At 54.1% G+C, this 14857-nt stretch overlaps 1 protein-coding gene across 3 annotated transcripts in view; it reads right to left on the reverse strand.

Annotated features, from left to right (window-relative positions):
* The window catches only part of LOC127611436 (titin-like), a 125113-nt gene that overhangs the window by 83324 nt on the left and 26932 nt on the right, over positions 1–14857 (reverse strand). Inside the window, exons 44-67 of one of the 3 annotated variants that reach the window (XM_052081959.1) lie at positions 14570–14753; positions 14051–14140; positions 13370–13637; positions 11742–11816; positions 11539–11598; positions 11311–11385; positions 11118–11180; positions 10975–11010; positions 9146–9196; positions 8547–8945; positions 7933–8211; positions 7522–7791; positions 7305–7444; positions 6337–6463; positions 5996–6262; positions 5611–5877; positions 5180–5443; positions 4969–5108; positions 4757–4883; positions 3769–4035; positions 2615–2881; positions 1584–1850; positions 591–730; positions 45–171 (exon numbers count right to left, since the gene is read on the reverse strand). In XM_052081959.1, the coding sequence (XP_051937919.1) occupies positions 45–171; positions 591–730; positions 1584–1850; positions 2615–2881; positions 3769–4035; positions 4757–4883; positions 4969–5108; positions 5180–5443; positions 5611–5877; positions 5996–6262; positions 6337–6463; positions 7305–7444; positions 7522–7791; positions 7933–8211; positions 8547–8945; positions 9146–9196; positions 10975–11010; positions 11118–11180; positions 11311–11385; positions 11539–11598; positions 11742–11816; positions 13370–13637; positions 14051–14140; positions 14570–14753 (4250 nt within the window). Of the gene's footprint in view, positions 1–44; positions 172–590; positions 731–1583; positions 1851–2614; positions 2882–3768; positions 4036–4756; positions 4884–4968; positions 5109–5179; positions 5444–5610; positions 5878–5995; positions 6263–6336; positions 6464–7304; positions 7445–7521; positions 7792–7932; positions 8212–8546; positions 8946–9145; positions 9197–10974; positions 11011–11117; positions 11181–11310; positions 11386–11535; positions 11599–11741; positions 11817–13369; positions 13638–14050; positions 14141–14569; positions 14754–14857 lie in introns of all 3 variants that reach the window. The other 2 variants (XM_052081958.1, XM_052081960.1) reach the window with 2 other exon arrangements.

The following is a 14857-nucleotide window of genomic DNA, read 5'->3' on the forward strand; positions in this document are numbered from 1 at the left end:
CTTCAGATAACGCGCCGCCCGCCCGCCGTGACTGCCGCGCTCACCTTTCACTCGCAGCTGAGCGTTTGATCTGGCGTTACCCGCTGAGAACTCCACTCCTCCCGCCATGTCCATGCGTACGTTGTAGAGGATGAGGAGATGTTTGGGGCCCTCCGCCTTGATTTCCACATCCTGGCGGACGACAGACAAACAGTGTTTTTTTCTTTTTCTTTTCTTGATTTCTTCAGGCAACGCAACAAGATCCGAAACAATCTCTTTTGAATTGATGAAAGAATTTCAAACTTTGTGCGGATACGGTCGTCGATTGAGGAAGAGCAATTCACGTCAACATTTGCTTTCCCAACGTCTGCAAATAGTGCCACGAAAGTCGCGTGGAGAAGATGTCAAAGTTATTGCAGTCATCGGCCTGTGTGTGTCGAGGGGTTGACAACACACGCGCTCGCGCACACACACACAAAGCGATATCGTGGATTTTTATCATTCTTCTTATTACTATTTTGGTGCGTTTTCAAGAACTGCAATCAAGCAAAAGCGGCTTTTCGCTTCCTTTGAACCGAATTTGTGAACGTCATCAAAAGGCGAGCGCTCACGGCTGACTGCTGCAAGGCTTCTCCTTTCAGCTTCCAGTGTCCCGGGACATCGTCTTCGGAAATCTCCGTCTCAAACTTGGCCGTCTCCGTCTCGGTGACCTCGACACTGTACAGCGGACGCACCACCTTGATGTCGCGCTCTGGAGGACAACCGGCAGATCCAGAACAGCGTCAATGTCAGCGGGGATTTAAAAAGACGCCGCTCAACATTTGCCTGGGAAGCACAACAAAGTCAAATGGGGAATCTTCTAAAAAGTGGGGCAAGCACCCACGATCTCACCGCGAATACATACCGTTAGCTCAACGCTAACAATCTACACGGGCTCACGGCTAACATTCCTAGCATGCACATGATCGTTGACATTTCAGAGAATTGACATGTCGCCTCACTGCTCACCTTGGTTGACGTGAGCTGAAAGCTAACATCATGAGCATCTTTCTGTTAGCTCAATGCTAACCATCTGACATGTACTGTTAGCTCAAGGCTAACATTCTCAGCACATATCTGTGACCTCAACGCTCACAAGCTCATGAGTACGGTTAGCACAAGGCGAACATTCTTAGCGTCTATCCGTCAGCTCAATGCTCACAATCGGACTTGAACGGTTAGCGTTGAGCTAACATCCTTCCCCTTAATGAGACTTATGACACGCAAAGGCTTGGAGGAACGTCACACAAGGGTCGGGTGCGCGATTCCTCGGGTGAATGACTCCTCCACACTAAATTGCTTTTCAGACGGAGTTTGTCAGTCGTTGCCGTAGCCACGTTGGGGCTGAGGGCGGAAGCCACGTATTCCCGTGGGGGCCAAATGGGTGCAAAAGATTTGGCGGGGACAACTCCAATTTGATACAACAACAACAACAAACCAACATGTCACCCGGGCCGAATTGACCCTCAGGCCTTTTGGGTGGCATGGAGACGAGTCCCGTTGCACACGTTGCTCGGGGGCCGGCAGGCCGCCATTAAGGGCCAACGCGGTGGATTTCCTCTTACCTTCAACGTTGAGAAGTGCGCGTGTCGCGTCGGAGCCGCAGTCGCAAGCATATTCTCCGGCGTTGCTCATCTCAGCCTTGCGGATCACCAGGATTCGCTTTGTGCCGTCGACGCCGATGCTGACGTTCTTGGAGGGCGCGAGCTCCTTGTCGTTGTGGAACCATTTGACGTCCGCCGACGCCTTGCTCAGTTCGCACACCAGCTTCACTTGGTCCTTCTCCACCGCCGTGCGGTTCTGCAGCTTGCTAGTGAAGTACGGGTCGCCCTCTGAGGGAAGAGCACGTTTTGCAAGTTGGGATGGACGCAAACCACGCTCGCCAGCAAAGCTTCTTCGCTACACCTGGACTCCCGACCGCCCCTTTGGCATTCCCGAGTTCATCGCTTCAGAGGAGTGCCATGACATCTGTGCCAACCGACGGCATCGAGCTCGCTAACGTTTGTGAGACGGAAGGACGCGGTGTGGTTGAACACTTGGCCGGGCAACGTGCGATTGAACTGGCAGTGATAGCAGCTTGAAGCGAGACTTTGACAACATCCGACGGTCTTTGAGACCCGGAAGGGCAACCGGCACGCGAGGCTCTTCCCTCTCAACGTGAGAGAGGAGCGCGGCACATTTCAACAAGTTGCGGACGCCCCGCGGCTCATCTGCGTCGTCGTCGTCGCCGTCGTTGTCGTTGTGTGAGCGGATACCACTGTGGATTGTCCGTGATTGACATTTGGAGAATTCCTTGACGGCTGACCTGACGACTTGGGCCGTCTGCCGGCTCCCCTTTTTCAGGCGAGCGTTCAAGGCACTTGACACGAGCGCGACAAGAAGAAGGTGGGCTCATGTGCCGGTGGGCCGACGTTGCCTCACATGGCGCCGTCGTTTGCCGCGCCGACCGACACGCGGTTGACATCAGCGAGGCGCCCGTATTGAAAACGCACGATAATTGCGGGGCAGTCCGCCTCAGTTGACCACTCAAGAAACTTGACGACCGCGCCGGTCTCGACCACCAAAAAGAAACGAGAAGATGGCGCCAAGTACTGACCGATGACGGTGAGCATGGCGCTGACGCTCTTGTCGGCCGCCTCCACCTTGATCATGGCCGTGTCGTCGAGGGCAACCTTCCTGAAGGTCAGCGTGTGGACCGCGCCGCGGTCTGTCATGTGGACCGCCTTTCCGGGGTGAAGTCGCACGTCGTTCTTGAACCAAACCACAGGGATGTTTTCGTGCGAGAGCTCCACGCTGAACTCGGCTGTTTCGCGCTCCTTCACCGTCACGTCCTTGATGCCTTTGACAAACTCCAAGCGGATTCCTGTGGTCAGGGAGCGAGGGCTTAGTTAGCGCCTGGTGCACACATTGTTCGCCGAGAGCCTCGGATGGATGACAATCGGATTTCCTCCATCCATCCTCGGGAGGGTCGCGGGCGGGCTGGAGGCTCTCCCGGCCGTCATCGGGCAGTTGGCGGGGCGTGCCCTCGACCGGTCGCCAGCCAATCGCAGTTGTGCCAACAAAGACGAATGAGCATTTGCGCTCACAATCACATCCGGGGACAATCGTGGAGGTTCAATTAATTAAGCCGCGGTGCGTGTTTTGGGAATGCGGGAGGAAAGTACCCGGAGAAAACCCGCGCAGGCACGGGGAGAGCATGCAAACTCCACAAAGGAGGGCCGCAGCAGGAATCGAACCTTGCGCCTCTGCGCTGTGAGGCGAATGGCGCTAACCCGGCGGCTACCGCGCCGCCCGTGAATGAGAAAAGTGACGACAAAATAAAACCGTAATTCAACGTTAACGTGGAAGTGAAAGGATTACACTTGCCCTGAACCAATTTATAAACAAATTAAGAATTTAAGAAGGGGACCGCTAGTGGACCATGGGCCATACTTTTACCACGCTCCCAAAAATGGTCCGGAAACACAATCGTACTCGCTCTGCGGCTGCCGCTACACCGAGCAAAGACGAAGGCACGATGCCGTTGCGGAGTCTGAGTACGGGGCGGGTGCTTCTTTATCCGTCCCGTACATCATGCGACTTCTGAGCAGTTGGTCTGACGACTGAGGTGTTCCTCCTTTGGCGGGTCAAGACGAGTGGAGCGGCCGGCAGTTAAATTGAGTCGATCCCGTTCCGTGAGGCAGGAGCAGTTGCGCGCAAGTGAGATGCGCGTCGGCTCGACTCGAAAGCGCGTCAGAGGTTGGGGCTCACCTTTAATGACCAGCTTGCCGCTCGTCTTCTTGTCCTCGGCCTCAAACACGTACTTGGCCTCGTCTTCGTAGGTGGCCGAGCGGACCAGCAGCACGTGCGAGTTCCCGTCTCGGACGATCTCGTACTTGTCGTCGCTCTGCAGCTCCTGCGAAGCCTTCAGCCAGCGGAAAGACTTGGGAGCTCTGGACACTTGCAGCTCGAATCTGGCGGGGTCCTTCTCAAACACCTGCACGTCGCTTAGCGGCGTCAGGAAGTTGAGAGGAAGTTCTGACCGACCGGGAGGAGAAAGAGCCAGGTCAGTAAGAGGGAATGCAAAGCATCCTTCAAAAGGACCTCGAACCGCCGGATGCCTTTTAGGTCTCAATGTCTGCAAAAGTTGAATGAAGGCAACTGGACCCTTGCGGGTGCTTAGGGTTGGGGCTTGAAGAAGAGGCCTTTGACCCGTTGCGCTTCTCCGGTTCCCAATAAGTTGAAGACCGGTTTCATCCATTGTGGGCTTCTCTTTGGACCTTTGACCGGTTTCATCCAGAAACTTGTTCATGCCACGGCCAGGATAGTCTTTCAAAACTTCAGTGAGTTATCTTTGGGCCTTGGGTCAACTTTAGGCCTTCATTTTATTTTCAAAGGAATTGTAGATCACCGACATGACTACGGTGTTGGATCGTGAACATGACCAACATGACTCCCCAGCGGCCACTGGCCGGGCCTCTTGATTTCCTGAAGGGCAACCATCGGCACCGCCAAGAATATGAAAATGGGCTACGATGGATTAACGCAGGTTCCCGGCGGAGAGAGAGAGAGCCAATGCAAAGCACTACGAATGAAAACACTCAAGAGTCTCCGGTGGAATTTCATGCAGGTCCCAAGAAGCCTTTTAGATTCATGGTCAAAAGTCTCGCGCAACAAAGAAGTCCAGTCGCCTCAATTGAACTTTTGGGATTTTCAATTTAGAAGAAAGTGATGTGACCCCGGAACGTAGTCGCTTCACCTTTGACTTTCAGGCTGGCGGCACATTTGGCATTTTCGGCGGCGTACGCCACCTCCCCGCTCATGGACACTTTGCAGTTGTACAGGATCAGCGTGTGCTTGCCTCCCTCTTCGACGATGTCCACGTTCTGCCCATTTAAAAGAACGGCGCCACTGACTTAGCACCGGCACCCAACGACAACAACGGAGCAGATTTGACGCGTCGGCGCTCACAGAGGAAGCGTTCAGGACTTCGCCATTCAGCATCCACTGGCCATGAACGTCATCCTCGGAGATCTGCACCTCGAAATGAGCCGTTTCCCCGTCGAAGAGCTCCACGCCGTAAAGGGGTCGAAGGAGCTTGATCTCCCGAGCTAGTGCGGACGGCAAACGTCAAGACGCTCGGCCGAGACGCGGTCGGTGGCCGAGACGCGGTCGGTTTTACCTTCGACGGTGAGGTCGGCTACCGTCCTGTCGGTCCCGCAGTCGCAGCTGTATTTTCCTTTGCTGCTCTGCTCCACCTTCCGCAAGACCAAAGATCTCCGAGTCGCCTCGGACTTGAACAGCACCGTCTTGGAGGCGATGATCTCCTTCTCTTCGTGATACCAAACGACGGGGACGTCTTTGTTGAGCTCACAGTCCAGAGAAACCTGGTCTTTCTCCGTGGCCACGCAGTCTTGGAGTTTCACGACAAACACGGCGTCGCCCTCTGGAACCACACCGTCGATTCATCAATCGACAGGCACCGCGGTGAAGGTACGGCCCGGCTCGCCTTGCGCTCGCGGCGGGACTGGACCTCCGCCGTCCTCCGGGGAGGATCCCTACGAGCCCACCCGCCCCGTGCCGACAAACGCAAGAGCGGACATGTGCCATTACCGAGAACTGTCAGCTTCGCCACGGAGCTTATTCCTTTGGCCTCTGCCTTGATCTGGCAGGTGTCGTCGAGTGTCAACGTCCTCATTTCGAGAACGTGCTTCTTTCCCTCCACGTGTGCGATCACCGTTCTGCTCACGTGGAGCTTGACTTCGTTTCGGTACCAAGCCACCGGTACGTCGTCGTGAGTCAGCTCGAGCTCAAAGCGAGCCGTTTTGCCTTCTTTGACCGTCTGGTCCTCCAGCGGCCTGACAATCTTAAGCCTCAAGCCTGAAATAGAGTAGGAGCGGCCGCGGCCGTGAAAAGAGGGCGAGCGCCCGAACCGACCGCGGCCTTGGGAGGGAGAATGCGCCGACGGGGAGCGGATGTGAGCCGCGGTCGGCCTTACCTTCCACCGAAAGCCGAGCTGTGGATTTCAGAGCCGATACCTCGACGGTGTAGTCGGACTCGTCGTCAAACTCGCAACCGTTTATGATCAGCATGTGTTTGTTTCCGTCATCAATGATCTCATATTTAGGGCCCGGGGTCACGACTTCCGTGCCCCTGAACCACATCACCTTGGGCACCTCCTTGGTGAGGGTGCATTCAAATTTGGCTTGTTTCTTTTCAGGAACCGAAACGTCCTTCAGAGGCTCCACAAAGCCCATTTCGATTTCTGAAAGGTTTCAGGCGTTTGCTGGGTTATTGACACATCTTCCACAAACGCTCAGCACGCACGCGCGGTCATACCTTTGACGGTCAGCATGGCACTGGTGATAGCATTTAAAGCCTGGTAGGACACTTCTCCCGCTTGATCCAACTGGACATTCTTCAAAGTCAGGAATCGTTTGTTGCCGTCCACTTTAATGTCGCACGTCTGAAAAATACGATGGACGGTGTTTGCCAAGAATCAGAATCAGAATCGGAAGCGAGCAGATTCCAAGCCTGCCGACCCTGTGACTTCTTTTCAAAGTTCCTCCAGTGCAAGGACGGACAAAGTTTTCGCACTGAGCCCCACGTAAAGAAATAGAGAGAACAATTCGATACGCTTCAACCCGCGTTCCTAGATCTCAGACGGAACCCTGTAGGTTGTCATTGACCTGAAGTTTCGGCAGAAGTCTTTCGGCCTCTTCCGCCAAAACAAGTCCGGTCAAAAACAACCAACAAAAATGTGTCCGAGATTCAGGAACCGGCAAAGTTCGATTACAAGTAGGAAACGGAATGAACTCGATTCGGTGATGACCTGCACTTGGCTGCAGGTCGACGTATGAGGAAAAAGAAAACCAGCTTCATGGGGACAAAGCAACATCATAAAAGACTTGGACAGTGTGTTGCAACTTTATAAGCTACAATGAAAAATGTTTTAAATGTGATCATTCTTTTAAAAACTTGCGAGTGGTCATATTATGATAAATGTTTATTTTATTTTTTAAGAAATCGTGATCGACGGATTTCTTGAAAACAAAAATGTGAAATGGAAAAAAACGTGGCAGTTTTTCAAAAATGTTTTATGTTGGCAACAATGGTTCAAAAGAAAAGTCAGAAAAGCATTCGACTCCTGGTACATTTGTTTTTCAAATTGAAAACCCAGCGTCATGCGAGTAATTTGCCGCGGCGGGCCGATAAAAAGAAATGAATAAATAGAGACTTTTTTTTTTAAAGCGTCCGGCCCGGCGCGACGTCCGACGGAAGCCCCGCGCCCCCAAGACGCGACTTACCGGAGATCTGCTCAGCACTTGTCCCTGAAGTTTCCATTCGCCGACAACGTCGTCCTCTGAAATTTCCGTGTCGAAGCGGGCTTCTTCCTTTTCCACCACTTCCACGCTGGCCAGCGGTTTCAAGATTTCAGCCTGGCGCTCTGTACAAGCACATCAAACGGGTCATTCGGGCGGCAAGCGGAAGGCGAGCGTGCGCCACGGCGCCACCGTCGCGCACCTCCCAGAGTCAGTTTGGCCACGTATTTGCGGTCCTCCACAGCAAAGGTGTATTCCGACACGTCGTCTGGCTGACAGTTGTTGATGGTGAGCATCATGGTGATGCCGTCCTTGCTGATCTCCACCTTGTCGGAAGGCACGAGCTCCGTCTCGCCTTTCAGCCACTTCCAGTTGGGCGTGTCTTTGAAGAGCTGACACCTGAAGGTGGCGCTCGATCTCGGTTTCACGTGTTGATCTCTCAGAGGCTTCACCAACCAGTCTTTGATCATCTCTGAGCACAAAGGTCGACAAGGTTTCACGCATCTGCGCTGCGGCGGTATCGCGCGTGCGCCAAGTGCCCCGAGAGAACGTGCGTCTTTTCAATGGACACGCGTGAAAGTTGCCGAACGCGAGCCGCCGACGTGTCGCTCACCGGTGACGACGACGTTGGTGCTGGTCTTGATGCCGTCCGGCACGTCCACCTCGCAAGTGTAGACGCCGGTGTCTTCCTCGACGGCGTTCTGTATGGTGACGGCGTGCTGCAAGCCGATGATGTTGATGGCCAACTTGCCGGCCGTCCTCTTCAGTTTGACGCCGTTGCGCTTCCAGATGACGTCCCTCTCCTTGTTGAGCTCGCAGGTCAGGTACATGGGCTGACCCTTGCAGCACGTCGTCTCCGGTTCCAATTCATTGATCCATTTCACGGGCAGCTCTGCACAAGGACAGGACAGCGTCTTGCAATGCGCACGCTCACAAATATTCCATTGAACAATATCTAGATGTTTTCCGAGGGGGGTCAGAACGACTCTCGGAAACCGGAGTCCCGCGAGCTTGCCGAGTCGAGGCATTTGGCGTCATGGAGACCGGTCTCCACATGCTTCGGTCGCGACACAATGGATGTATTTCCGCCGAGGAGAGAAAAACGCAAGCGCCCGCTCCTCCGAGATTCAAGAAAGTTGGCCGACGACACGGCGCCAAGTTGACGGCCGTCTAGTTTTCTGCGCTTCTCCTCTCAAGTTGAAAGAATGAGAAGATCGGCGAGCTCACCTTCGACGATAAGTTTTGCGGTGCAGGTGATTTCTTTGCCGGCGTTCCTGGCAACGCAGGTGTACTCGCCGGTGTCCGACAACTGCACGTCTTTGACCACCATCTTGCGGTCCTTGCCGTCCGAGGTGAACTTGTACTTGGGGCCCTCGCGCAGGTTCCCGCCATCCTTCATCCAGGACGTGATGGCGGTGGACGGCGACACCTGGCACTCGAAGACGGCCGAAGAACCGATCGACTCGGCCTCCTGCAGCACAATGTCCTCCAGCTTCTTGATGAACTTGAGCGGGACGGCTTTGAGTTTGAATCCTCCAAAAGGCTCCTCGGGAGGCGAGGGGCCTTTCCCGCCGGGCCTCAGGCCTCGCCCCCGACCGCCGTCGCCGGGAGAGGGCGTTAGTCGAACTGCGAGAGCAGAATTCAAAAGGCTTCAGCTTCGATTCTGACCGGACGGCAGAACGTGAGGGGCGAATAGATCAAAAAGGCAATATCGATTCAAGCAAATCCAAAAAAGTCAAGAGTTTAAGAGTCTCGTGGCGAAAGAAGCGATCACGTGTCGATAGAGAGCAATCAAAGACTATGAGCAAACGTCAATCGGTTCTCACCACCGAATCCTCGTCCTCGTCCTTTGGGAAGTTCCTCCGCAGGTTTGCCATCTGGATTAGTCATGAAAGCAAACAAATTTCCTGTCACAATATCATCTTTTGCTTTTCCAGCAGTCAAATTCTACTGCTCAACAACAACAACAGCGAGAAGGAGAAGAAGAAGAAGAATGTTAACAACAACAACAGCAATTCTTGCAGAGAGGTTCAGTGGGTTACAACAAGGAAGTGGTCTTTGCTTGCTTTGAGGAACTGTGGAGTAGGAAAAGGAGGAGGCTAAGGAGACTGACGACCACGTGCCTTCATGTTAACTTATGGATCGGGTGACTTGAGAGTGCGCTATGAGGATGAGATGAGTCGTCTGGGAAGATGTGAGTAGTCAGGGAGGTGCCGGTAAGATGGGCCGACGGCGGGTGCTGATGAGATAGACGGCATCTGCGCTTTTCTGGATGTCGCCTCACCTTGTTGGCCATCAGGAGGGCCCGGCCTTTCCCGCGCCCCATCCATCCCTTCGCCTTGCCAATCTTGGGAGGGGGTCCAGATCTCCTCATGGGCCAAGTCCTGAAAGGCCTCCTCCTCTCGCAGCGCAGGATCTTTCTTCACCTGCGCAGGTCTCGGCCGGACCTCCTTGACCAGGGGAAGCCTCGCCTTGTCGGCTTCATCCTCTGGCGAGGCCTCTTGAGGCCGAGGTTCCTTCAGAATTTCTGGAACTTGCAGCCAAGCGTGTCTTGCAATGCTTGTAACCTTCCCAGGGGCGGCGGTGTTTGTTTCAATGGCGATTGCTTCCAGTGGTTTTGGCTCATCAGCCTGGGGTGACAAGTTGTCTTTTTTCACTCGCTCCTTGGGCTCCGAGCCCCCTGCCGCCTCTTCCCTCTTCCGTCCAGGTGATGGCGTGCTCTCGAGTTTGCCACCGATCTCGATGGCGTCCTTTTGTCCGGATGAAATTTCGTCCTCGTCTTTCTCCGGCAGGGGAGCGAATTTCTTGGCCAAACCATCGGGATCCCGGCGGCTCTTTTGGTGCTTATCTTCTCGATCTCGCTGTAGATCTTTGGAGCTTTTGCCTCTTGGAGAGCGACGGGGGCTGTTTGCGTCCATGTGCCTTTTCTCTTTTTCTTCCATTCCGAGTTCAGGCTTCAATTTGAGCCGCGCTGGATTTTCAGCCGACGGAGACGGATGCGGACGTGCGAGAGTCGCGTCTCCGACTTGTACGCCTGTCAACTCTCTGCGCTCACCGGCGTCGGATTTCGTCAATTTGCCGTTGGCTTCGGCCTTGTGAGCGGGCTCGTCTTTTGGCTCGCTGGGACGTCCCGCTTTGATATTTTGCCCTTCTTCTTTGGGATGTTTTTTAGCTTCCCCGTGCACTCGACTTCCTTTTTCCGTGTCCCCGCTTGGAGCTTTTGTCTCCTCGTGTTGTTCTTCCTCCGTTTCATGGGCGACCGTGAGCTCAAGTTGCCTTGTTTCTTCTCTGGACGCGGAGACGCCTCGGCTTCCTGTGAGGGGCGTTGTCTTCCGATCCTCTCTGCCATGGAGGCCGCGGACAAAATGCCTGCCAACTCGTGCCTGATGAGTTTCGACTTTCCTCGAGCCGCTGACCTCGGCCTCTGTTTCCTTGCGTGTGGTCGTTGAGGTAACGCTGCGCTTCGCCTTCTGTGTCGCCGCCGATTTTGCCTCTCGCAATGGACTCGGCGCGGCCCGTGCTGCGTTTTTGACAGCGGATAGTTTGACGTGTCACAAACCGCTACGCGCTCAAGGCTAAGTAACAAACGCCAGACTATTCATGCGGTAAATATTCAATTGGATTCCACATTCAAACAAAGAAAAGATGAGCATACCTTTCGTTGGTCCGGGAGCCTTAACGGGTTCCTTGTCTGCAAGAGTCATGAGTTGAAATAGTCGATTTGGAGAATGGACAATACGTTTTTTTTCAGAGCAGGAATCGTAGCTGTCGGATCAGCAGTCGGGTGACAAACGTTACCTTCCGGGGGAGAGACTTGCTTCAAGACGGCGGATGCTTCAGCCGGCGGAGAAGGTTCGTCCTCTGCCGCGGCCAAACGAGCGGCGACAAGAATGGCGAGACGGGGGAATCACACGTCAAGATGAAGACCGAACGCAGGTGACCTTTTCATGCGAGTCAAAGAATATGGCCGGAAGAGACTCGGTGATGCTACCTGGGGAAGGAACGACCTCAGCCGGTGGCGTTGGTGCAGAAAGTGTGCGCTCTTTCTTCTCCTCTGGACAAGATGCTTCAGGGTAGAACACAACAAAGGGTCAAACTCAACAAAAAAAACCCCCGGAAGGAAGAAAATGAAAATGCAGATAGAAAGATTAGTGAGCAGCTATTTGATCTGAACAAAGGGGGAGCTATAGAAGCGGTCAGCATTTTAAGAAAGAACTACCTGCAGGAGTCACTTTGTCCTCTGGAGCGCAGAGAGGAGAGGCTTTCCACGTTTCGTTGTCTGAAGAAGACAATAAGGAGATGTAGACTACGTAGCACTGAGACAAGACGCCAGCGAGTCAGCTGGAACAAAACACTCGTAAGTGCGGGAAAAGACAAACGCGGACAAGCCGGAAGAACCTCGAACAGACCGCAAGACACTACCTGAAGGCGGAGAGACCGTCTCTGCCGGAGCAGGAGGGGAAGACGCGGCCGCACGTGGCTTCTCCGGAGAAGATGCTTGAGGACCAAAAAAAAAAAAAACCCAAAAGCCGCCATGAAACGACAAGGTCAGTCCAGACGTCAGCCACATCCGCGTGACTGGCACGGAGCGCGACAACAACAAAGTCTCTCGCCAAAGCGTCGGATTGAGCGAGACAAAAGGGAACAGTTGAGGCCGCGAGGCTGTTTAGTTTCTGCTCTTGAGGGAAGAAGAAGGAGACACACATGAGCCGTGAGGTCTTTCTGAGGAGATTGGAGCTTCCCCGATGAAACATTCACACAGCACCTTTGCTTCCTTGACTTATGAAGAATTTCTGCTGAAATACTTTGGACGTAGCGTCTCGTCAAAGGGCCGCCGCATTCCTCTGCGACGAAGTTTTGTCGCTCGGAGCTTCGGGAACCGCAGAGTGTTTTCTGTCCGAGACCGGAGCGTTCCTTTGGCCGGCGGAGAGGGTTGATTGCTCAAGATGGGCAAAGTCTTTGCGAGACGGTCGCACGTTGGCTGGACCGTCAGGCTCTTGACTTTGGAGCCGGCCAATCCTCCAGCGAGCGTCTCCGGTGGGTCCGGAATGCCGCCGCTCGCCTCTTGACTGATCCTCGTAAGAGGGGGCACATAATTCCGACGACGGCCTCGCCCCACCTCACCTCTCTCAGCTCCGCGCCTGGCTCTTCAGCTTCAAGGGTTTGCTTTGGTCTCTTTGCTTGTGGATGAGCGAGATCTGTCAGGTGCTGTTCCTCAAACCGCTGACTTTTGTCTGCCTTAGTTGGTGACCTTTCCTTTCCTGCCATTGTTTCTGGAATCTTTCATCATTTCCAGCACCATTCCGGAGCGGTCCGCAATCTTTTTGGTTCTCCGTGAATCATTTTTGTTTTGTCTGGAAGATACCGATCGTGGCCATGCAACCGAGATGTTTTTTTGGGGGGGAGCAGTGGGGGTGCGGAGTGACGGTGGCCCAGTTTTGTTTCTGGGAATACGTCATTGAAAAGATTTTCAAGCCAATTCATTTGGGAAAGAGCCAAGTAAGTCCCTGACGAGTGCGCAGCACGCACACACGCACGCCAAACGGCGTTTGTCAGGTAGGTTTGTGCCGTGCCGTATTTTGCACACAAGCAGCTTCAGCTTTCGAGCTTCTTAGCTTTTGACATGTTTCTGCCTTTTGGCGGAACGGAAGGCCGAGCTTAAAGGTGCCGAGGGCGCGTCTTACGCTGTCCTGCAAACATTGGGAACTTGAAAGATGCTATTAAAGCTACCACGGCCACATGCCGCGTTATCTTTAGGATTAGGTTTGTGGCTTTTTGTTTTGTTTTTGTAAATTGTGTTGTTAGCTACTGGCTGCCGGCTTGAAGATTTAGCTTTGAGCTCGTTACTTTCATCTTTAGCAGCGAGCCAAAGTTGGCTGCCGCAAGCAAGAGAGGTCGCCCGAAGATCATTTTGAAGATATACGCACGCAGGGTTCATATATGGTTGGAAGACCTGGACCAAAGACCAAGGACTGAACCGGCGAGTCAAAGGCTCTCGGGAAAGAGGTGGAGGCGCTTCGGGTCAATGGGGCATGCGTTCCCGCTCTTACCGGAGACGGCGAGCTTGGCGCTGGAGACGTGAGGACCGCAGACCAGCCGGTAGTCGCCCTGGTCTCTGGCCTGGCAGTCGCGAATCTTCAGGCTGTGGCGTTCGCCGTCGCTGCTGATGCTGTATTTCTCGCCATCCTCCAATTTCTGGCTTCCTTTGTACCAGGTCAAGGCGATCTCCGGGTAGTTGATCCTGATCCGGCAGTTAAATGTGGCGCTTTTGTTTTCGGACGTGCTCTGGTCACTGATGTCCTCCGTGACGGTGACGGGCTGCGGGTGGAGAACCGCAACCAAACATTAGTTTGTTATGGGTGGAAGATCATTCAAAGGCTGTTTTGTCTCATGTTATTTGGTGTCGTTTAACAGCGCACGTTTGCAAATGTGACGCCTACGTCGTCCCCTGGTACGCGAGGCCACAGGAAATCGCCATCACGAGATCGGCAGCTCCATCGATAAAGCGCTACGGCAACACACTTGAGAGAGTGCGTGGCTTCTTGGCGTTTCAGGCGGTCTCCTAGCGAGTCTCTCGGCCTCGTCCGGTGAGGACTGAGCCGCGGGTCTTTGACAAAGTTAGCGGCGTGTAAGAAGACCAAAGCAATGAACGCGGCGCAGACCGATGACTTCACATGTGCGCACGGAGGCTTTGTGGATGACAAGCGTGACGATCCCTTCAAAAGCCGTACCTCCGCGTCCAGGCGTCCCTCCAGCTGCCGGATGAGGCGGACCACGTCTTCCGCTTCTTCCTCGTCGACCCGCTCGTCACGTCGCGCCTCCTATGGCAAAACACGACAATCACGTGACATCGACGCGCGACCGAGAGAATTCATACATCGGGCCAATGGGGAAGCGTAAGGTCATAAATGTCCAAGACTGTCTTCCTCCTCTTCTCCAAGCCTCTCCGTTTCTCCAGGCTTGGGACGGGCACCGAGCTGTAGCGGGCGCCTACCTCGCCAGAGACGATTTCGGCGCCCGTTCCGGGGACTACCCGGGCCCGAGACGGCCAAAAGAAATAAGAAACGAATGAGCCGCCTTGAATTTGACGATCTTCACTGGCTCGTCCGGACCGCGGCATCCCTCCGAGCCTGTACTACCGCAGAAAAATTCCTTGTGCGTTGCCAATAAAGACGATTCCGATTCCCATTGCGATCCCTTCGTAACACGGCAGCCGACACGGCAAGCTCCAACGATGGGAATTTCCTCACCGCGTGTTCGGCGTCCGTCTGCTTCTCCTGCTTGAGGAGCTCCACCGCTTGAAGGATGGCTCGGTAGTCGTGAATGTGGTGCTCCCTCAGAATCTTCTCGTAGTTTTTGGGCTCTTGGCCTCGCAGCAACTCCACCAAGTTGATCTGTTCTTCTTTTTTGGGGCTCTTCTGCTTCGAGGGGGTCCTAGCGCACACGAGAGGAAAGTCAAGTCAAGTCAACAGTATTTCTGGAGCACTTTCAAACATACCCAATAAACAGTAAGACAAATCGGTAATAAAGGCGGTAGA

Source organism: Hippocampus zosterae, chromosome 12 (assembly GCF_025434085.1).
Source record: "Hippocampus zosterae strain Florida chromosome 12, ASM2543408v3, whole genome shotgun sequence".
Taxonomy (NCBI): Eukaryota; Metazoa; Chordata; class Actinopteri; order Syngnathiformes; family Syngnathidae; genus Hippocampus; species Hippocampus zosterae.